The sequence below is a fragment of the Malaya genurostris genome, chromosome 2, assembly GCF_030247185.1.
Source record: "Malaya genurostris strain Urasoe2022 chromosome 2, Malgen_1.1, whole genome shotgun sequence".
Lineage (NCBI taxonomy): Eukaryota > Metazoa > Arthropoda > Insecta > Diptera > Culicidae > Malaya > Malaya genurostris.
The window spans coordinates 275051287-275076572 of NC_080571.1; the positions used below are offsets into that span (position 1 = coordinate 275051287).

General features: G+C 35.7%; 1 protein-coding gene across 2 annotated transcripts in view; it reads right to left on the bottom strand.

The window, feature by feature from the left end:
- The window catches only part of LOC131430140 (chitin deacetylase 1), a 71413-nt gene extending 57309 nt beyond the window's left edge, over nucleotides 1–14104 (bottom strand). Inside the window, exons 1-2 of one of the 2 annotated variants that reach the window (XM_058594862.1) lie at nucleotides 13992–14104; nucleotides 6499–7315 (exon numbers count right to left, since the gene is read on the bottom strand). In XM_058594862.1, coding sequence (XP_058450845.1) covers nucleotides 6499–6556 — 58 coding nt within the window. In that variant the 5' untranslated portion in view covers nucleotides 6557–7315; nucleotides 13992–14104. Of the gene's footprint in view, nucleotides 1–6498; nucleotides 7445–13991 lie in introns of both variants that reach the window. The other variant, XM_058594861.1, reaches the window with a different exon arrangement.
- Between the last annotated feature and the right edge of the window lie 11182 nt (nucleotides 14105–25286).

The window sequence follows — 25286 nt, forward strand, 5'->3', positions numbered from 1 at the left end:
AGCACACGTCCATCGATCATGCTCAATTGTTATTGATAGAGCAGTATTCGAGGATTATTAAGTGAAATTGAAATCGTGTTAAAGTAAGAAATGTGCCTAGACGTTAACAAGATATGCAAATAAATAAATCGGATAATGCAATATACATACGGTTTTAAGGCAAATACGAGGCAGAAAAAAATAACAAAAGATGCATGATTCTCTGCAGTTGAAACTGTTTAAAAAATATTTCGTTTATTATTAAAAACTTTGAAGTTCAATTGAAAACGATCGACCCCATGGAATATTGAAGCAAGAATATTCAAATGCGGAATGATAAAAAATGTTTTAGAAAAAAATTATTGGGGAACATTTGTTACATATACCAAAACATTTTGTGAACACTAGGTATATTATCGAAATTAATGTAATACACTGATATATGTTTTTACACGGAAAATACATACCATGTCAACTAAAATTAAAATGTGTCCGTATTATTTGAAAGAGACCTTACAAAAAAAAAACGAAATTGTAGCTAAAAATTTCATGTTTTCAGTCAATTTTAAAACGGTAAATATTATTCCACATATTTCCTGAGTTTTGAGATGATGATATTCCTTTTTTTTTTGCTGATTTGTTGGTGAACATAAAAGTATGCATCCCTTGACAAATATTTTCATGTTAACAATAAAAGTATTTTTGTAAAATGTAATCGAACCAAGTTATTGCCTTTGGAAAAACTATACTTTTTGGTCTCCAGTAAACAATGCTTCATATCTCGATATCGATGCATTTTAAAGAGCTCATATCTTCGGTTTATTTTCTTGTATTAACATGGTTTACAACTTTTCTGAAGATATAAATCCGTTTTGGTATGATTGGAACCACTATGCACTGGGATAAAGAGCAAAAGTCGCTTACACAAAAATATTGTTAAATCAGTTAAAAGTAGATGAATTCAATTATCTATGGCTTGTTAAATAGATACTATCATGCAAAATTTAACTCTCGAAACATAATGAAAACATTAGGTCAATTGCGATAGATATGTTATCAATAGGATTCCAAGCCACGACATTTTTTTTCCAAAGGTTAAACGATTCCTATATCAATTTTTGTTTATTTATAAAAAGTTGAAAAGTAATTCCATCAATAATAAAGAAAGCATAAAAAGATACGACGAATGAATGGACGAAGGCGCGATTAGTGAAGCAATAACCTATCATGCCTCACTAATTTATTCTTTAATATTATTGATATATTATAAACTGGAGTTAAATAAACTTATAACTAACTAACTCAACTAGACCTTTATTCAAAATAATACATATGTAAAGTTGAAGGCCAATACTACTGGATTTCGATTAATCCAATAAATGTATTACGGAACATTTGTTTTCATTTTGCATTTTTCCGACAGTACTGCGAATTTCGGTGAGAAGGCATAAATTGGTTTAGTTTCCAGAAATGAAAAGTGAGTGTAATCATACATTAAGATCAAGAAATTTTAGTCGAATGAGTACCGATTTAGACAACCTTAACATCGCTTGGAAACTACGATATGGTTACGGATCGGAAGTAAATACACCATGGCAGACATTATTGGTTCCGGAAATATAATCGAATACGGAACGCAACCGACAATCCGCACTCTTTTCCCTCTTTACTATTTTCTTCAAATTTGTTCAACCGATTTTGACATACTTGGGTTCGTTTGAAATACCGAATATGCAACATAAGCTTTAAAACACACTTTTGTGAGTTACCTAAATCAATCTGGGCATTAAGTCAATGAAACAATGTAAAAGGGTATTCGATGAATTTGACACACCGAAAATCTTCTGTACCTTCTGAATCATATGAGTGAAAAACCTGTAAATTTGAGTAAATTTTATTCGTAGTGCATTGCTTATATCTTTTGAATTCCATAGTTGTTCATGCAGTATTGTCAGTCATGTCCGCGAAACAATAAATTGTCCATTTTAAAATTTTGGGCACTCACAATCAAAATCCAGGCGGAAAGGTAAAAAGCTTGAAATTCCAAATACAACTGTGTCTAAGTGTGTTATAAGAACCTTCACGTACCATCTAGGTGCCCGGAAAAAAGAAAGGGAGAGGTCATGAAAGTGTCACTAAAAAGTCAAACTAAAGTCCTAATGAGTCTTAGTTCCATTATGAAAGTAAGGGTTCCATACTGTCAAATTCTGGACAATGAAAAATTTTTTGACTCTATCACTGATCCTCGAAGACAATAATTAAAACTTATAGGTGATTTTTAGGTGTGAACGTGATAATCGAGCATTTGCTGATATTTAGCGTCATTCTATTAATTTCACACCACTCCAAGAAAATTTCAACTTCACTCTGAAAGAAAAAGGATCTTCAAGAGTTTTGATAATTTGGAATAATTTCAGGTCATCAGCAAAAGATCAAATTTGGCAATTGTGATAGCGTGATTAATTGTATCAAAAGCATCTAGAAGATCCGTGTAGACAACGTCCGTTTGATGACCTTTAGACATAGCATCTGTTATAAGCGTGGTGAGATTTAATAGGTGTACTACTGCTTGTAGTGTACTACTGCCTGTAGTGATTAAAAATGGACGACCAACTCAAACAATGTAGGAATGGCTCTAAGAACGGCAATACTTCGAACCGCAATACCACGTGAACTTTCTCGCTGCATAGAAGCTGAACAATGTATTCTAGAAGCAGTTCGTTCGGTTGCGTCGCACGACTTTCAAGTGTGGATAATTACTTAAAACGTGATTAATCCACCTAGCAGTGAGATGATACCTTTTTTTTTTTATCAATCCGTATGTGTTTTTTGCATAGGTATTCTTCGGTGTTTTTTACTTCTCATGTCATTATTTTAATTATCGTCGTTTTAAACGGCAAATTGATATTTTAATCACTCATTACATTGTAATGTCGAAACTGCAAATCGTATCGAACTTCAATCCAAACGTGTGACAATCGATTGAACATTCCATGAGATGTCGAAGTAAGTTCCAGTTTGAAGTTTTTCGTCATTATTTATGGTACTTCCAGAGCCGGTATTCAGGAACTAGCATAACCCAAAATGAATCGAATGGCCATAAATTAATACACCAAACAATTTACATCTTCTATATCGGTATGAATTTTAAAAACTCATCATCTGTAATTCCAGAATCGGATAAAATTAACCAATTTTGTATGGGACCTTGAGTCCATCAATTTGAATATTTGTATTTGAAGTTCGATTTGGCCTTTTGAGAAAAAAATTGAGCTTTGAGAAACGATTCGATACTGGAACCGGAATTTTAAAATCGGTGTAGCCGAAATCAGTTCATTTCAACTGGGGAGTGTGTAGACATCTTTGAGAAATTGTAGTGCGAATTAAAATTTAGGGGTACATTCCGAATCCAAAAACGAATACCACTTATACTGAAATAAATTTATTTGGTAATCGACTATCCAAATAGGCAAACCCGATAAACCTGATTAATTTATGTGAAATGAACATTTTTAACTAATCACCCTGTATCTCCTAAACCGGAAGTCGGATCTGACTACACTCAAATAAAAATTCACGTTCGATTCACTTGAAAAATCACGTAGAATGGTTTCAAATGTCAAATTGAATATTTTACGTGGCGAAAATGAATGTTATACGAACATCCCCTGAAATGAATAGAATCATCACATAAGGTTTACGTGAATTGACGAAACGTCAAACAATCTACGTGAATTTCCAGTGTGAAAAACTCGATTTTGAAAATGGCGAGCAGTGGCCTTCGAAGTGTAAGTAGTGTAAATATTTACGAGAAAAGTTATTTAATTACAATTTTTTACTCCATCGAACGGATCATTCCAGTATGAAAGTTTCCATGTGTTCAACTGGACCGAGTGCCTGCGTGAGTCCGGAAGTTTACCCGCTCCTGCCGAATGCTTCAAACAGGCCGTCGGTATAAAGCTAGAGACACTGGAACCATGTAATGCGACTTCAACCTGCATCGGTAGTGTTGTGGGATTTCTTGCATCTCGACTTCGGCTTCGGTTGGATGGCAGTGACAACATAAACGATTTCTGGAGGCTTGTCGATTTGAGATTATCACGACGTTATTAGTTGCTTTTTAGGCCATTGGAATTATATGACAATTTTCTGAAATAAATGTTTTATATTTCATGGCATTTTTCATTTCATAGATTTATATTAAAATCTGAAATCTCCCTTTTGACTTCAACCAAAATATAAAATAGTAATTTTCTGGTATCTAAATTTTATATGAACTGATATATAAATGTGATATGAACAGTACTTTACATTTTACCTATGAAACACGTAACTATTACTGGATTATGCATTAAATAGCTTTTAAATGCCAGTCCATTAAACCTACGTGAAAAGTATAGGGTGGAAAATATTCACATAACTTTTCACGTAACTATAATATGATTATTATTTTGAGTGTAAAAAGTAAGATGTTTTAAAGGATTTTAAGACCTCTCATTTGAATCATAGATGATTCTTAGACTTCATTTGAATCTTGGATCGGTTCAGCCATCTACGAGAAAAATGAGTAACACTATTTTGATTTCGTTTCACATATCATCCTGTAGTTCCTAAACCAGAAGTCGGATCCAAACGTAATTCAGGAAGCTTGTTTGAGAGTATACAACTTTTCATATTAATCTGAGTTTGTAGAAAACGGTTTAGCCATCTCCGAGAAAATTGAGTGAAATTATTTGTCACACACGCATTTGCTGATCTCAACGAACTGAGTCGTATGGTATATGGAAGTTATGTTCTTCCAGCATTTATTGCTGTAAGTAGTTTAAATCAATATAATTATGGAATTACTTTCAACTCGAAAATGCTGATATCATCTGGTTTACATATGCCATATTCGAACGATTATGTTGCCAAAAACGAACCGTGCTATAATCGGTCCGAAGAAAATTGTCATGAAAAAGGATGCTGTACACAGTCTTTTGGTACTTAGAAACAATTGTATGTAGCAGTATAAAAAATCGTGTTTCACGTTGCTCCCAAGCATTGCTTTGTCATACAGCGCTCAAAACTCCTACTGCTGGAATAGGGGGAAAAGTCGCTTTCCCAAAAATGTCAATATCTCCGTTAAAAATGGACGGATTTTAACAATCTATGACTTGTTGGATAGGTATTACCCTGTGGAATCTAAGTATAGAAACATATTCTGTTTTCAAGGTCAAGTGTGACAGATACTATCAAAAAACTAAAAATTTTGACATAAAACTTCGAGCTGAATCGATTGGTACATGACATTCGGCCCTCCGGGCTTTGGAAAATTTTTCTAAAGTTTGAGCGAATTCTATACCTATTTTTTATATATATGAAAAAAGGTAAAAATGATCTGCTTAGAATGCTATTGATGAACTTTGAGAGCTGCTTAAGCCAAATCTGTCCCTTTTATCCTTTTATCGAACTTTTGGTTAGTTGGGGAGTTACATGCTTACAAGAAGCGAAAAACTCCAACCTGGAAGGAAAATAAAAACATTGATTGGCAAAACTCCGCGTCCGGAGACTTTACACGAAGTTGCTCATCAAGTCGTGCTGCATCTTGATAAATGCCGAAACTTACGTCAGGGCCGACTGCTATCAACTTCCGGAGCAAGAATATTTCGTTGTCAAATTTAAGTTCTATGTTCGAAAACAGAATGTATCGATATTTTCACAGAAGTTCCTGATCTAACAGGCGAATTGCTGATGTGACGGAATAAGAGCTGTCATCATCACTTCTGGAACAATCAACAACGCGATTTACACGAAAACATGCCTTAAGAAACATCTCTTGATATTCACAGAGAAGCACAAGGAATGACCTCTGGTTTGGCCTAATCAAGACGGAGCCAACGGTGTCAATTTGGTGTCAAACTCAAACTTAGGAGAAATCGGTTGTACAGAATTTGATGGTTGGAATGATGGTATTCGGTATGGGCAACGAAACTAAACAAAACATTTTTTCTTATCATTACTCGTTAGTAGATTTTCACTTCTTCGAGATTGCAGGAAAAACAGATAATCGGTTTAATTCTACTAAAAAAATATACCATTTTTATCGAGTACACCCTTTATAATGAGGCTAAGAGAAAGGCTTTATGACAATACTTGCGAAATTAAGAAGCAGGTTTTTGAAGTTGAGTTGCCTTTGTTATAAGGATGTTTACCTAGCTTAACAGAAGGACAGTAATCCGTACGAACGTCATAAGCTGTTCGTACGGATAACGGATTTTCAATTTCGATATGGCGTCGTTTGGTTATGACAGAAATCTACCATTCATTTGAAAAGTGGAACTTTTACTGAAGAGCTTACTTAATTTCTAGCAGTTTTTGAATTTGTTTGTCGTGCAGGATGGAAAAATGGGAATAATAATTGAGATAAGTGATATTGGCGAACTAGCTATTATGCAACAATGTTCTACTTTTTACAAGAAAATCAGAACACAAATTACATACATATTCATAATGCAGCTGATGAGCTTGATTACGTACCGTTTCCAGTGAAAGTAAACAGCGCGGCGGCAGCAACGAGGAGTATAAATAGATCCATTCCGGCAGTATCTGAAATTGCGCGCAGTTTTTCCTTCCCCTTCCCAGGCGCAGTTTGAATAATTTTTCTTCGTTTCGTTCGATCTCAGCTGATTCTTCGCTAGCGCTGCTCTCGCCGAATGTGGAAAGAAATTGTTCACTGTTGAATTATGGTTTTCTCCGGTATATCATCATTCTCTCACGGTACAATTTTTCCACTGTAGGTGGACCGTTTTACTTCCAATGTGTTCAATTCAAACAATGACTAAACGGTTTGAGGATATCTCACTGACCGCCTTTGCGATTTACGGCTGCCCGCTCGGTTACCACTTGAACAAACACTTGTTGGTTAATGCAAACATTTCTCCACTTAATCATCAATTGGATAAATTGTGGGTTAGACTTCTTGTGCATTAGCAATAGCAGTTATAGAAACTAAAATCCACCCCACAGAATGACGCGCACGAATTTTTCATTCACTCGCGTCTTTTTCCACCAGTCCCGTATCAAACCTACACAAACTTGATCTTGATTTCTTCGTCTTTACGACAAACGTCAACAACGTCTCGCGAGGACAACTTTTACTTTTGCACCGATAACACACGTCCGATGATTTTCCGTTGCACGCGACACTCTCCGGGGGTGAATTTCCCTTTTCTTTGGTTGAGGGGCCAACCAGAGGTCGGTGAGACCAATCTTCTCACTGGACTCGTACTCTGTAAGCTTTGCTCACGCAGCTCATACACCATTTAGTTGCTGTTGGCTTCGGTTGAGAGGTGCACTTTCAATGAAAGTATATAAACATGATCGGCGACAGATAAAACGGCACACTGCTGTGGAACTACTACTGCTACTGACCGCAAAGGTGTCTGTGGTGCCTGCGTTTTACGTGTTTAAAATTATCACGGATCTGATGATATAACGTTCTAAGGTTAATGTCAATTAGGCCAAGTAGATGACGATTTTATAAGATTTTGTTGTTATCTATCCTTAAAAAAACACCTTTTGAAACAGAAATTTTCGAGTCCATTAATATGTAACAGATGTGTAGTCAAATAAAAGCTAACGAGTCAGAGAAAATTTCATCTCAAGCGAGTTCGGATAACTAACTGTCTTGCAGATGCAATGCTTCATCTCATGAAATGAACCCACGCGAAAATCGTAATTTTTTTTAAAACTAAACTAGAAACAAAAGACCACGCTCCTGAAATTGCAGAATTTATTTCAAAGTTATAAGGATTACAGAACAATATTCTATTATGTCATTCTGGAAAATCCTGGAGAATTTCAAACCAAATTCAGAGAATTTGAACGTTTATGATTTCGTAATGAGAAAACAGAAGATTTTAAGGAAAAATAATGATAAAGAATCGATACCGGATTTTTGCAGACACAGTTTCCGATATTTGTTTTGCAAAGTATAGCGGCATATTGGTGCTGAATTACCAAAACTCGGTATTTCAAACAGCACTCGATTATCTCAGATAGAACAAACTACGTCTGATCGATTCGAATGCTAATATTTTATTCCACTTATTGGTGTAATTATTCTCATAATGCTTTCTCATATAACTTATGTTTACAAAAAGATTTCTTCAAAAAAACATTTCTTTGTATCAAGTTTTAAGCCAAGTTTAAAGGAATTTTCATTTCTTTCATTTGAGTATAAGTTTGTGAAAATCGACTCAGTCGTCTCTGATACAATAAAGAAAGCTACATTTTTGAGTTTTTACCAGTGCAGTAAAACTTGTTTCATTTCAATTGAAACCTAATGTGATTCACACTTTCATTTCAATTGAAACCTAATGTGATTCACACACTCTACTGCAGTAAACTTTACACTCTGATACACACAACGTTCGTTGACGTACCGAACGGGCAGCATTCAGTTCTTCAATCGATTATCTTCAAATCAAAGCTCAGTTTAATCACCGTCAGTTGATCTCTTGAAGTAACAAAATATCTCTTTCAATAGTATGATAGTGACCTTCAAATGAGGTTCTTATAAACATTCTAATTGGTTCAAGATAATAGATAAAAGACAAACCAGAGCGATGAAATATCAATTACAGAATACACATAAATTCATAGTCTCCTCCTTCAGTTTTCATTTTTAATACTTTACTCCATATATAATTCTATTCATTCGAACTTGCTCACTACCAACAGCGAAGACAATGAAGCAGTTAGACTACTTTGCACTTGAAACTGAGCAAGCAAAACTTCAAATGACTAGGTACTATTATTCAACTGACGATGAATTCACTCGAAAATGGCAGCAAAAGTCAAATGAATATGTATCAATAGGCTGACGGTCAGTGGCCATAAATTTAATTTTCAACCGATATTATTCGATTGAAAATGAAATTTTACCGCACTGGTTTGGACCACCTGTATAGCTGAAACTGGTTCGATATTATGACGGGTTGCAATTTCATACACGCTTGACCTTGTATTCCCGAAACTGGAAACCGAATCCGGTCGAAATTTTACACCAACTTATGGAAAAATGACACTTTTTATTTGAATCTAAAAATCAATGTGTTTGGTCATCAACTAACCAGATCTGCCTAATTGTAGAATTTTACGGTTAGTTGAAAGTTTTTGCTTGATTTTTCAGTGTCATGTATAGCAATATGTTCTTGAAATTGAAATTTGTATACTCATCAACCTGATCCGCAAACGTAACTTGTATATGGATGAAATTTTACGGGATTGTAAGACCTTTCATTTGAAGCTAAGCTTGTGAAAATTGGTCAAGCGGTCTCTGAGAAAATCGAGTGAACTTTTATAATTGTTTGGCACATTATCCCCTGCTACTCTCGAACCAGAGGTTCGATCCATATAAAACTCAATAGTAGGCTATGGGACCAAGAGTTCTTTCATTTGAATTTAAATTGAGCGAGTATAGTCGGTGCAACACTACACCGGTGATGCGCTAAAACAAAAACAGCATAAGTTTGTGAAAATCGGTCCAGTCATATCCGAGAAAATCGAGTGCATATTTTTGTTACCTACACACACATACACGAACAAAAATACCGCTTTTTTCACGCACCAGTCTCAGCGATAATCTGAACACAGAAAACAGTCGCTAGTGGTCAAATCTGGCGAATATGATGGATACGGTACCCATTCGTACTGAAATACGAATCTAGACATCGTAACGATAAGATTGAATCTGAAGAAAAATATGTTTTTCAACGCGGTCTTCGGTTTGTGGCTGAAAGATGTCAAAATTAAGCGGATAACGGTTGACAATACTGTGCACAACAGTACTGCAATGATACTTTCATAATATATCACGCAACTTTGCAAAAATACGCTGCGAATTATTTTCAAAATCTGACAATAGTATGAAATGAAATGAACAATTTTCATGATACTACAATTATCCAAGAAAAATTCTGATCAAAATACGTCGACGATATCTTAGCAAAATGTTTTTTTTTTTTAATTTTAGCCATATCCTTGAGTTTAGTGGGATATCATAGGCGTTTTTAAACAAAATAGATTGCATTCAATGCCAGCTACAATTTTTAGAAGAAAAAAGCATAATTTTCCCATATCCTGTGGGATTTCCTATGTATATGGGACAGTTTGACATGGGACGGCAGTAAATCATCTTTAGAATTCGATACTTTCTCTACATGTCACTAGTCACTAATAATTTTCTGGAAATGGCCGGACCAAGTTTAACAAGCTTAGATTAAAATGAAAGGTGGCATATGGACTAGTATAGAGTGCTATTGACTAAAAAAATTTCCGAGACATAACCCAAAACCTGTTTTAATCCACCGAGTGGATTCTCATATACAAATGTGTGGTATTCTACTAAATAATTTCCTTTAATTCTTGAAAAACAAAAAGGATTGTCCATAAACTAGTATAACTTACAGAGTGAATCGATACTCAGATCGGTTAGGCCATATCTGAGAAAACAACGTGAGATTTACTATTGCAGGTATACTTCCGAAACTGGAATCCGGGAACCGGTATAATCGAAGTCGGTTCGAGAAAAAGGACTGGGATCCTTTTTTGAGTCTATGGCTACAATCTTCGGTCTTTAATAAAAAAACCTGGAACCAGCCGAAAATAATTTGTCAGGTCGTCTACTGACAATGACTACCGATTGGAATAGTTTTGAGGCGAGTTTTGAAATTATTTTACGTTTTTTACTTCACCGCTTTTAGTGACGGTATACATATATTAACAATCTCACCCTGTAATTCCGGAACCGGATGTCGGATTCGGACGAAATTCAGGAATTCAATATGGAACTATAAGATCTTTTATTTCAACCAAATTGTGTGCAAATCGGTGAAGCCATCGCTGAGAAAAGTTAGTGAGATCCATTTTAGAATATATAACAACTATTTCCGGTGCTTCCGGAATCGGATATCGGAAACCAGGATAGCCGAAATCGATTTGTTTGGTTGTCTACTGCTAAAAGGCTACCGATTGGAGTAGTTTCAAGGCCAGATTAGAAATTGTTTTACGTTTTTTTGTTTCGCCGCTTTAAGGTCTGAGGACAGATGGTCGCGTGTTGAGTTTTAAATCGACCACGTGGCTCGCTCAATTCCCTTTGCGCATTGTATTTCTCTTGTACTCTCTCGTATATGAGCAAACTGTACCGGGTTTCCAGCATACATTTTATTATTTTGATGAGAAGTTTTATCACATTACTCTATCGTATGGGTTGGACATTACATGGATTCCAATGAGCAATGAAAAAATATTCAACTTTCACAAAGATTGAATGTCTGTGTGTTTGGCAGCCTTGTCGAGCCTATTTTATTTCTCTCTTCTTTTACAGAATGCTATCATGAAACCAAAGCGAAAAAAATGGCGGATGCATCGCAACTGACTTTGTTTCACAGAAAAACACAAGACTTTATTTTTATCGCGATAACATATATGTTTTTATATACTAATCGCATCTAAACTAAATTATCTAGACTTTGTCACGGTAGATTTATGATACAAGCCTTCAAAGCCGAGATATTCGATGAACAAGTAGAGGTATGCATTTCCGAGCGTTCCATTTTTCTGCAGTTCTTCAGTCAGAAAAAAATACAACACGACCGCTAAACTCAATGAATCATTCTGAAAATTTCACAGAATATTCTCAACTAAATTTCGAGGACATTGTCAGGTGGGATTTTCTATATTCTGCACCGTTTCCAAGAAATTTAATTTGAAACGGGAAATAGCAAAAAAACTACCACTTTACGGTACTGTCCTCAGCCCATAAGTGATGGTATCAAATTTTAAACACATTTTACCCTACAACTCTGGAACCGGAAATCAGATCCGGATGAAATTTGGGAGTTTTATTCGGAACTATGAGAACTATGAAAATATGAGAAATCTGAAAATATGCGCTGTTCTCGTTTCGTTGATGACTAACCAAAGCGCAATTGGTCACTGGTACAAATGATTTTTCGATTCCCAATTAAGGATGTCGGATTATTTGAACTATTCGTTTAATCTATAATCGAACAGTCTTACCAGCCGTTACCTAATTTTGGATCAAAACCTACCCTAAACCAACTAAAGTGCATCTCCCCAATTTTAGGAAACGAGAGATGGCTTCAAAATTGAGGAAAATGTTAGTTTGCCCAGTGTTGTCATGGCAACTTTGGCAAAGCTCGCTACCCATTTTTTTACGATCAAGTCAACGTTTGTGTAGATAAAGACCTAATCTTGAGTAGCTTTGAATAAATTTAAATCGATTATCAGAGCTAGTTTTACGATTACTGGATTAATCGATCGATTTTCCGACTTCTCTTTATCCAATCCCAACGAAAGTTAAAAATCTTAAAAAAATTTGTATAACATTAAAACTTGACGTTTTATAAAATTGTAAGACTTTCGGCATCAAAAAAAATTTTCGATTTCGGAAATCTTATGTGATTTTTGAAGATCGAAAATTTTCAAATTTTACCCACTGGGCAGCACCCATATCCGATTTAGCTAAAATTTTGCATGAGAACTTTTTTCGAGATGCTCAAACCTTTGAACACTACCGCTTTACGAAATTCGAGGTGATCCCAAAATATTGACACTCTCATATATATAGTAGAGCGGTAAAAAACAATGTGTTTTGTCGGTTACGTCACCTGTATTATTATATTTCCAGAACCAGAAGTAACAGCCTTTTGATCATCGAACTTGATCAATGGCCTAGCAATAGCTTTCAAACGGGCCTAGGCTTGTTAAAATCGGTTCAACCATCTCCGAGAAACATGCGCGGTAAAAAGAACAACGCGTTTTGTCGTTTACGTCACTTGTACCATCATATCTCCGGAACCAGAAATCGTAGTTTCTAGAAAGGTAGCGTTACGTAAGTGCACTAAAAAGGATTGTACAATTTATCGGAAAGAACTATGTTTATTTGCCTGAAAACGTAGAAAAAAATCCTACTAAGCAAAATGCGTACAGAATCATTATTATATGTTCACAAGATTTGTTAGAAAATCTCGTTTTAAATGAATATGAAAAATCAATTGAATAAAATTTTATAAACTAGTCCTCACAATTACAATTTATAATAAAACGGCACTTTCTTTTCAAGTTGATTAAAAAGTATCTCATCAGTCGAATTTCCACGCAAGATGCAGGTTTACTCGATTTTCAGCTCGTAACCCGTCAAGCTGGGTGCCAATAACATCGTTTCGGTACTCAGAAGCACAGTAAAATTAGTTTGCAAATGTGCACTATTTCTATCATAGTGACGCAATACTTCGAAACGAAGGAACCAATTTTCATATTATCCGATACACGGACGAAGATGATGATATGAAATTGGAAAATATGTTCAATACTATATCAAAGGGTTCATGCGAACCTCATCACTTGATATCTTCTCGATCAAATTGGACTAAACAAATTCTCTTGAAATTTCGAGTAGAAAATCAAAATATTCGCTGTGTGTTATTAATATTCAGTAAAAGTTCAACTTTTAACTTATAAATATGCAAAACAATTTAATTGCTCACATTTCCCTAATGAGCACTATTCAATGAGGAAAGTCGTTAAAATTAACCAAACAATCAGACATTGTTCGGTAAGTTCCGATCTATATCCCAGCATTAAAAGTCAATTCGTAATGTGATGATGTGAAAAGTACGGTAATCTAACCCATTATTACACTTGCACTAATGTAATGTAAATTACTCATTTAAGAAAACTTCCAACTGTAACAGAACATTTACTCGAACTCAAACACCGCACAAGAGACACCATTGCCAGCAACTGTCACTCCACAACTGCAGCTGCTCGCTTCGGCGTAATTAGAGTGCAAAGAGATAGTAATTTCTTCACTTTTTCCACTTTGCCATCGCGATGATCGTGGGATGTCGACCGAGTCTGGTTAATAGCGCAGATCTGTGCTCATGGCGCTGCCAATTGTCGAGCTGCGGATCTACGGTTCGCGGTAGTAAACTTGCCTGTACCATCGGACTTGAAACCTCGAACACGCGATGATATATGCTATGGAAACGAGTGACACATGACCGAAGGTAACTTGGAGATAACGGGGTAGAAAAGCGATCCAAACGCTGCGAACGATACCGAACGACTGGCTCCACCTGGGTCCTAAAGTTTCAGCGAAAGCGGTCCACAGCGCAACCGGGTGTTTTCACCGATTTGCAGTTCAAGCTGAGGAAAGACTCGTCTATCCGTAGCTGATTGGCGTCGGTGCATACCTGCTCTCTTCTTCTCTATCTCTCTCTCGTCTCTTGGATTGCCTTTTCGGCATGCTCCAGTAAAACTGGTGCAGTGCGCCGTGCATCGGCATAGTGATCTGCTCCACCGTGACCCAACTTCACGTTAAGTGTGTGCTTGGAGCCGGCGGCGCTTACGCGATCATGACCGGACGCACGGCGAAGCGAATTGTGGTTGCTCTCCGTTTGAGGTGGTCCAGGTGGGTGGTTGTTGTGATCGCTTCAATAGAGAGCAGTGTCTACTTTTATTAGAAAGGCAAGCCGTTTTGTCCAATGAGTTTGCATAATCGCTCCTGGCGTTCCGGAAGACATACGTGTCGAGCGGTACTTCACAGGTTTGCAGGATGTGCTTGCGTAATTATAGCAATTATGATATCCAGCATCTGTCATGCATTCGAATTAAACTGTATAAGGATTTACAGTATTCGTTTATAATTAAAAATTTCGTTTGTTGACCTCTCCCTATTCTGTTGACGATGTTTTGTTGCCTATTTGACTAGTTAGGTTATACTATGTTAATACATCTTATCGGTTATATTCAATCTCTAATTGATATTCGAAACACAAAGTATATGTGTGACATCGTTTCAGAGCGTAAGAACTTTACCATAATTGATGATTCGCAGGAAATGGCCAACATTCTTGATTATCACAAATCATACGTGAGGAATTGATTCTAAATACTTCACGTCAGCCAAAGGGAATCGTAATGAGAACCAGGCTTAAATAGTGACCATTCAAAAACAACGTAGATCAGAATTAGGTACTTTTTCACCCTCTATGCCCTCGTAGACATTTGAAGAATTTTTCAATCATCTGTCACCCCTTCTCTTCTCTAAGGCTATGTAGAATTTCGTTTTCAGAAAACAAGGTGGAAATTTTTTAAATTCTGTTATCAGTGACAAGTAGTATTACTACGCCTTCATCCACTGATTGTTGAAAATTGTATCGAACGTTTACTTGCGAAAATTAATTTATTCACGATTAATTCAAACTTGATCCAGCATTTAATTAATTATTGACATACACCTCGAGAATGCTTCGAAAAAATGTCTGTTAATACTAACCATAAATGATCAGTTGTGGTAACTCATCGTGCATATCGCCGAAAATATAGTGCAAAAACGAGGCGATACTTTGTTTAGACTAATTTTTTTAGCACTCACAGATTGCATACAAAATCCTGCTTACGACATTCAAACGAAATGTTTCGCGCGGTGTTTGGGTCATTCATCTTCAAATCTGGTGAGATCGATATACCGGTATGAAGTAAGCGTTAAGATGCAAATGTCAGTCGGTGTTGAACAGTCGTTCGCACCGCACGCGTATAGCTCTTGGCTCCTGGAATTTTTTTCTGGCTACCTAGAGTTTCATTGATTCAAGGCTTCAGTCTTTTTCAAGGCTACCTGAATCACTAACTAAGTGATACAAAGAGTGATATTAGAGTGACTAAGTGATACAAAGAGTGATATTAGAGTGACTAAGAAATTAATCAGCCTTTTTTAAGGCTAGCTAGGAGTCTAATCGAAGACTTATTTAGCCTAGTTAATTTAATTTAAAATTTCATTAATTTCAAAAATGCCTGCGTCCAACCGGAAAGGCAACAAGCCTAAGGCTAAAAATAATTCAATACGGAATAAATCACAATCCGTTATTCAACATTTTTCTAATAACATTCACGATCTTATAGAATCTGAATGTAAAAATAAAAGACAACGGACGGATTTCCCTTCCGTTGATCCTATGCCGTCTAACAATATTTACGAGATTCTTCCTGAATCCGATTGTAGCGACATAGAAGAAAATTCTTCAAAAATTCCCAAAATGGACGCTTGTCGTTCTGGGAAGAAACATCAATCTATGCCACCAGTGACGGTGATAATTTCCGACTTCAAAGCTTTCCGTACTGAGCTTTCTACTTTTCTCCCGGAAGTAAAAGTCTCATTTCAAATCGGACGAAGAGGAGAATGTCGAGTCTTGGTGGATGGATTGGAAGATTACGAACGTCTTATTCGATATTTGTCCGAAAAACTTCATAAATTTTATTCATTTGATATAAAATCAGACAGACCCTTCAAGGCTGTCTTGAAAGGATTATCAAATGATCAAAGTATTGATGAAATTAAAAATGAACTAAAAGAATTGCTTGGTTTTGCCCCTTCCCAAGTAATACTTATGAAAAAAAGAGCGAATGGTACTTCTAAACCACGCTCTGGAATTTCCCATGAACTTCACCTAATACACTTCAATCGAAGTGATGTAAACAATTTGAAAACTTTAGAAAAAGTACGTTTCATTTCCCACATTAAAATTCATTGGGAACATTATAAACGGCATAATCGTATTGCAAACTTAACGCAATGTCGTCGTTGCCAAGGCTTCGGTCATGGAACCAAAAATTGTCATATGGATATACGGTGTTTGAATTGTGGTAAATCGCATTCGAAAGACGTTTGTCCAATGAATGAAACCACTGATAAATTTTCATGTTCAAATTGCAATGGAAATCATAAATCCAATTATTTGAAATGTCCTGTCAGAGAAAAAATTTTAAACGCTCGTTCGCTTAGACAACAAGTCAAATCAACGACCTTAAATTTACAGAATATACCTGAAAATTCTTCTAAGGCACCTGCCAATTCGTCTTCTAACGAAAACAATTTATTGACAGGTAGATCGACCTCGTCATCATCTTCTTCTAATGTCAGTTATGCTGGTATATTAGGTAGAAATCTATCACCTATTTCTTCTAATGTAAATAATCAAAACACAGGACCGCCTTGCAGTTCTTCTTCTAACGAAAACAATTTATTAATAGGTAGACCGGCCAAATCATCTTCTTCTAATGGCAGTCTACCTACAAATATTCCTTCAATGCCATTCGCTTCTTTAAATGAAGTCGATTTAGGCGATATAACTGAAAATAAAATGATCTACCTACAAGATCAACTTTTTCAAATGATCATCCAAATGAATTCGACTTCATCACTTTTTGAAGCATTTCAAATCGGATGGAAATTTGCAAATAATATTATAATGAATTTAAAATTTAACAGTGATGTTAAATAAGTATTTGAATATTTTAAATTGGAATGCTCGATCTTTGAAATCGAGTGAAGATGAATTTTATAATTTTCTCAAAGTTCACAAAATTCATATTGCCATTGTGACAGAAACTTTTCTTAAACCAAATGTAAAATTGAAAAGTAATCCACATTATGTGGTTCATCGATTTGACAGGTTTACTGGAATTGGTGGTGGAGTTGCCATTTTTGTCCAACGGCAAATTAAACATCGAATTTTACCTTCTTTCAATACTAAAGTTATTGAAAGCTTGGGAATCGAAGTTGAAACCATTCATGGAATTTATTTCATCGCTGGAGCATATTTGCCATTCCAATGCACCGGCGAACAATTAAATTTCTTTAAAGGCGATTTGCAAAAACTTACAAGATATCGATCGAAATTTTTCGTAATAGGGGACTTAAATGCTAAGCATGTCCAGTGGAATTGTAGGCAAAATAACAGTAATGGTAAAATACTTCATAATCAACTCTCAGCTGGTTACTTTACAGTTCTTCATCCCAGTAATCCTACTTGTTTCTCTTCCGTGAAAAACCCGTCTACAATTGATTTGGTTCTAACAGATCAAAGTCACATTTGTAGTGAACCGATTACTCATGCTGATTTTGACTCAGATCATCTTCCTGTAACATTCAGACTTTCCAACGAAGCTTTAATTAATCCAATTAGTTCTATTTTCAACTATCATAGAGCTAATTGGTTGGATTACAGATCTCACATTGAAAATCATGTGGATCATGAAACTATTTTAGAAAATTCTGCGGACATCGACACAGCAATTGATAATTTGAATCATTATATTATCGAAGCTAGAAATCTTTCAGTTCCCAAAGCTCAAACTAAATTAAATTCTCCTATCATCGATGACAATCTTCAACTGCTCATTCTGTTGAAGAATGTTCGTCGACGACAATATCAACGTTCTCGTGATCCTGCTATGAAAAACATAGTTAAGGATTTACAAAAAGAAATTAAACATAGATTTACTCTTTTGCGAAATGAAAATTTCGCTAAAGAAGTTGAACAAATTAAACCATATTCTAAACCTTTCTGGAAACTTTCTAAGGTTCTTAAGAAACCTCAGAAACCAATTCCTGCTCTCAAGGAAGGAAATCAAATACTTCTTACAAATGGTGAAAAAGCTCAAAAGCTAGCTCAGCAGTTCGAGAGTGTCCACAATTTTAATTTAAACGTTGTGAGTCCTATTGAAAATGAAGTCTCACTGAAGTATGATCATATTTCAACCCAAGTGTTATCACACGATGACATTATTGAGACGAATTTTGATGAAATTAAATCAATTATTAGGAAACTCAAAAACATGAAGGCTCCTGGTAATGATGGAATTTTTAATATTCTTATTAAAAATCTTCCCGATGTTGCCTTGAGACTCCTGGTTAAAATTTTCAACAAGTGTTTTTCATTAGCTTACTTCCCAAAAAGATGGAAAAACGCTAAAGTAATTCCTATCCTAAAACCTGATAAAAACCCAGCAGAAACATCAAGTTATCGCCCAATTAGCTTACTTTCTTCTATCAGTAAACTTTTTGAAAAAATTATCTTGTTAAGAATGATGACTCATATAAATGAGAATTCAATTTTTTTACCAGAGCAGTTTGGATTTCGTCATGAACATTCAACTACTCATCAACTTGTCAGAGTAACGAACATGATAAAATCAAATAAATCTTCTGGGTTATCCACTGGAGTTGCTCTTCTAGACATAGAAAAAGCATTCGACAGTGTTTGGCACAAAGGTTTAATAGCAAAAATGTCTGATTTCCAGTTTCCTATTTATTTGATCAAAATGATTCAAAATTATTTAACTGATCGTACTCTTCAGGTTAGCTATCAGAATTGTAAATCTGAATTGCTACCCGTACGAGCCGGTGTTCCGCAGGGTTCGAGTGTAGCTCCAATCTTGTATAATATTTTCACTTCTGATCTTCCAAATCTACCCGTTGGTTGTCAGAAATCGCTATTCTGTGACGACACAAGTCTGTTAGCCACAGGTAGAAATCTAAGAGTGATCTGCAGTCGCCTACAAAGAAGTTTAAATATTTTCAGTGATTATCTGTCAAAATGGAAAATTAAACCAAATGCAGCAAAAACGCAATTAATTATCTTTCCTCACAAGCCAAGAGCTTCTTTTCTTAAACCAAACAATAATCACATTCTCAAATTGAATGGCTTGGAATTGACATGGTCTGATCAAGCTAAATACTTAGGTTTAACGTATGACAAAAAACTCACTTTCAAGGATCACATTGAAGGAATCCAGGCAAAGTGTAATAAATATATTAAATGTTTATATCCTCTTATAAACAGAAATTCTAAGCTCTGTCTAAAAAACAAATTGTTAATTTATAAACAAATTTTCAGACCAGCCATACTTTATGCGGTACCAATTTGGTCAAGTTGTTGTTCCACCAGGAAGAAAACGCTTCAAAGGATTCAGAATAAAATTCTGAAAATGATTCTGAAGCGTCCTCCCTGGTTTAGTACAAATGAGTTACACAGACTCACAAATATAGAACCATTAGATGTAATGTCACATAATATTATAAGCAAATTCCGACAAAAATCGATGCAATCTTCAATTGAATCGATTCGCTCTCTGTATTAGTTAGTAAGTTAGTATATAAGTTCCTTTTCCCCATTACACGATACAAGTAGGTTTAGAATTTTCCCTACACAAAAATCTCAGAATTGCGGAAGCAAATGATGTCTTCATGGTAATAACCAAATCATATATATATATATATATAACAGGGCTGAAAAGTCACCACTTGTGGCTGAACACCAAATTTAAATCTTAATAATTTAATTTTAACTCATATTCCAATAAATAGTTATTTAAAAAAAAAAAAAAAAAAATCAGATCTTTGAGTGATTTATCTTCATCAAAAAAGATGCAAATGTGTCGCCAATGAACATTTGGTGTGAAAGAGCCTTAATTTTCGTTTTTGCCTTTCTCATATAGAAAGGTTATGCAATCACTTGAAAAACCGACTAGTAAAAATGTCAAGTGTCATATACCATTCGACTCAGTTCATCGAGCTGAGCAATGTTTTTGTGAGTGTGTGTGTGTGTGTGTGTGTGTGTGTGTGTGTGTGTGTGTGTGTGTGTGTGTGTGTGTGTGTGTGTGTGACAAACTCAGATTCAAATGAAAGGTCTCATGGTCTCATACGGAATTCCTGAATTTCATCCGTATCCGACTTCCGGTTCCGGAGTTATAGGGTAAAGTGTGTTCAATATTGTAAACCGTCACTTGAACTGGCGGAACAAAAACCGTAAAAAATGTTGTAAACTGGGCTCAAAACCGTTATTCCCAATCTTAGGCTGAAATGAAAGTTCTTATGGTTCTACCAAAAATTAATGCATTTTTTCGGATACAACAAACATATAAATCGTCATTCAGAGTGCGATGGTAAAATTGTATAAAATCTTCAAAATTTGAATAAAAACTAGTAGAGTTTGTACGTCATGTTAACACATGGATCAATAAGTCCCGAGACTAAAGCAGAGATGGCGCTCGTAGTAAACCAGTAACCACGTCTTTCTAGAGTGCTAACTTTTGCTTGAAACGGGTCAAAATTTTAATTCGATCCGACTAGAAACAGCTGAGTTATCCAGGTTGGAGTAAAGTCGTTTTGTAGTTTGTTTAAAAAATGGAAAAACCCGAGTTTCGTGTTTTGATAAAACATTTTTTTAATGGGTAAAAACACCGTGCAAGCGAAACAATGGATGGAAAAATGTTATCCGGACTCTTGTCCATCAAAAGCAACGTTTTGTCGGTGGTTCGCCGAGTTTAAACGTGGTCGTACCGACACAAATGACGCGGAACGTAGACCTGTGGAAGCCGTTACACCGGAAAATGTTTGTGAAGTGACAAAAATTATAATGAAAGATCGTGAAGTGAAGCTCCGTGAGATTGCTGAGATGACACAGATATCATATGGAAGTGTATTTACTATCCTTCATGAAAAATTGAGCATGAAAAAGGTTTTTTCCAAGTGGGTGCCGCAATTGCTTTCGACAATGACAATGACCCTGCCACAAGTCGATGAAAACAATGAAGAAATTGAACGAATTGGGCTTTGATCTGCTTCCCCACCCTTCATACTCGCCAGATTAAGCCCCCAGTGACTACTGGCTCTTTGCTGATCTTAAAAAAATTCTCCAGGGAAAAAGATTTGGCTCAAATGAGGAGGTCATCACTGGAACTGAAGCTTATTTTGAAGCGAAAGATAAATGAAAAACTGGAAAAACGTTGGAACCATTGTATCACCCTAAAAGGTGATTATGTTGATGAATAAAAAAAAAATTTGCAAAAAAAATGTTGTTTCCATTGTTAGTCTCGGGACTTATTGATTCATGTGTTAGTTGGTGGTCGTACGAGCCGACTTCGATTATACCGGCTCTCGGGTTCCGGTGCAGGAAGTGCATATAATAGTGAACCCGCTTCGTTTTCTCAAAAATAACCTATGCGAGCAAAGTATTGTTTCATTTTGTATGTTATACTAGTTCATGCACAAGAAATCCCTTAGTTTCTTTCAAAAATCGAAGAGAAATTTTTTAAATAGAATACCACAATATTATACATGAGAAAGGCATCATTACACCACTAGGTGGATTAAAACAGGTTTGTTTGATTGGTACGACATCTATCAAACATATTCAATACATCAAGTCATTGAATAATCGGTATAATATTTCAGTTCATTGTTTTGACAATGTCTAATTTTGTACCAGAAAGTAACGATTTGGGGAAAGCATTAATTTGTCGAGCAGCAGAAAGCATCATACAACAGATGGTTTAAATGTTTCAGAGATAATAATTGAAATGTGAGAAATGGATAACGTGGAAGACCATCAAAAAAAGTTTGAAGACACCGAATTGCAAACAATATTGGACGAAGATGATAGTTCTTGTCGAAAGTTAATAGAAGCAACATGTTAAATGTCGACTGTAAAACCAGATCGATTCGTCGAGAAAACAATGCTTTTTGCTTGGAGGGATCAGAAAGAGTGCTAATCGCTACAGACAACAATTAATCAATTTGATCCATGAATTGATAAAAAGTTAAAGGACATAATCAAAGCACACTACCGGGAGCTGCTATTCAATCGTCCGTATTCACCAGACTTTGTCCTTTCCGACTACCATTTGTTTTCATCGATGGGCCACGCAATGGCTGAGCAGCACTTCGATTCCTACGATGAAGTCGAAAATTGGGTGTCTGACATGGTTGAGTCGAAAATTGAGTGTCTATTGGCGTGGTATCCATAAATTGTCAGAAAGGTAGTCAAGATGTATAGAAAGCAATGTTCAATACTTTGAATAACTTTCTAATAAATTTTTTAACATTTAAATTGATCAGCATCTAGGCAGCGAGAAAGTTCACACAGAACTTGCTCTGTACTTTCAAATTACTGAAAGTTCCACGAGTATTCTAAAGCAGCGAGAAAGTTTATGCAAAACTTGTTCTGTACTTTCAAATTTTCAAAAGTTACGCGTGTACTTTTAAGCAGCAATGTAGTGGATGTGTTCAGCAATTGTTAAGTTTCTCCTGGTCGAACGAAATCTCGAACCTTCCTCTTGATGGAGCCCATTAGCGACCGCAACGTTAGAAACGGACACGAAATCAGCGCATTTCTTCCAATTTGATCGCATTTTCTGGATGTACTTGACTGTCCTGACCAGTGCCGCTTTTACGTATTAATGGGCCCGGAGGCATGGTTTATTTGTGTGCCCCTAACTGACTGAATGACCTTTTTTTTGCTCGGTGGGTCCCGTGAAGGACCCCCTAAGACCGTAGGCTCGGGGGTACATGCCCACACTAACCCTATGTAAAAGCGGCCCTGCTCCTGACGCTTCGTCGAAGTCGCTGTTTTGAAATTGACCAGTATTTTTAAATATTGAGAAATGAGTCGGTATTTTTGAGGATTTGATTTGATTTCTGGTGTTCACTGTATCTCAGCGCAGACTAATCAGAAGCAAATAAATTAAAGCAACATATTTAGAGTAGAAGTTTTTCTAGACCCCAGCGCCTCTGTTTGATTTATTTTCCATTTTTTTAATTTTTGGTGATTGTTCAAAGTGAAAACTACGATTTTGTAGTTGTAAAACCTCCCCAAAGTAACAAACATCGAAAAGGAAAACGTTGGGGTCTGGTTTTTTTATATGTAGAAAGTGTGCAGAATTTGAAAAAAATTGACGCAGAAGTTTTGAATGATGATGGACACGGACTTTCAAAACCAGCTTTCGAGAAAAATGCGTTTAGATTTTTTTGTCTTTATAATCAAAGGAAATAATTTATTACTCAAGGAAGCCCGTAGGGTTCTTCTATAATTTGTTATAATGAAACATTTCAAGAATGTTTTGTCAAAGTTTTTAAGTCAAATGAAGCAGAAATCTTGGTCTGTGTGCGAGCTCTCACTTCTTCGCACTATAAGATAAGCAACTAAAATCCCATAACTTCCAGAGTTTTGTTCCGATAGACTTGAAAATTTCACAGAATATTCTTGAAATGTTTCACTATAAGAAAATACAAAGAAAAAAAAAGATTTTTCAAAAGTGTTAGACCCTACCCGCCCCTTAAGGGCGTAAAACGGGGCGTAGTAAAACATTTCAAGAATATTCTGTGAAATTTTCAAGCCTATCGGAGAAAAACTCGGCAAGTTATGGGCCTTTATCTTTGCTTATCTCATACTGCGAAGAAGTAAGAGCTCGGCACACAGGTCCAAGATTTCTGCTTCGATCGACTTAAAAACTTGACAAAACATTCTTGAAATGTTTCATTATAAAAGAATACAAAAGAAAAAATATGATTTTGGGAAAATGTTTGACCCTACGGGCTCCCTTGAGTAATAAATTGTTTCCATTGTTTTTATAGACAAAAAACTTTGAACGCATTTTTCTCGAAGCCAGGTTTTGAAAGTCCGTGTCCATCGTCATTCAAAAACTACTGAACCAATTTTTTTCAAATTTAGCACACACTTTCTACATATAAAAAACCAGAACCCAACGTTTTTCCTTTACTTGTTTGTTACTTTGGGGAGGTTTTACAGCTACAAAATGGCAAATTTTTTCGTGAAAAATCGTAGTTTTCACTTTGAACAACCATCAAAAATAAAAAAATTAAAAAAAAATCAAACAGAAAAGTTGGGGTCTAGACAATCATCTACTCTATCTACGCTGCTTTGATTTGTTGACTTCTTATCAGTCTGCGCTGAGATACAGTGGACACCGCAAATCATGATTTTTAAAAAGCGTTCTCAAAAATACCTCTTCACCGACTTATTGCTAAATATTTTTCCACAAAAAATTACAAAATGTTGTTCGAATGATGCTTTTTATCATGCAAAAAATTTGAATTTATTTTGTTGCACTATAACTGAAAAAAATTCTCAAAAATGATGATATTTTTCTTCATTTAGACCGTACCTCCCCCCCCCTCCCCCCTTCACCCTTTAATTGAAAGCGTTAACAAACAGTAAAAAGCTTGCATTCAATGTACCATACAACTAGCAAATACAAAAGTGGATTCATTTATGCTTCCCCTAGGTTGCCACGAGATGGCTACCACTCACACATTCGATGAAGCAGCCGGGGTGTCGCTTGACCTGCTTGCTCGACTGGTGTAAAAGTCAGACAAATATTGATCATGTCAAAGTTACTAATTTCTCAATAGATATGGTATTTCTTTCGGGTTATAGATTAGCTCAAGGTTAGTTTTGTTAAAAATATGTTCCAAAGCAGTTACAAAACTCTATTTTGTTAGACCAACATTTTTATAACACATTATTGTGATTTTCACAAAAAAGATAACTACCAAGCGGTTTTTGTATTCATTACTCTATCGATGAGCCGGCGTTCTTATTAGGTTTTTTACCGTCACTGCTAACCTCAATCGGATGAACACTTTTTGACAGTCC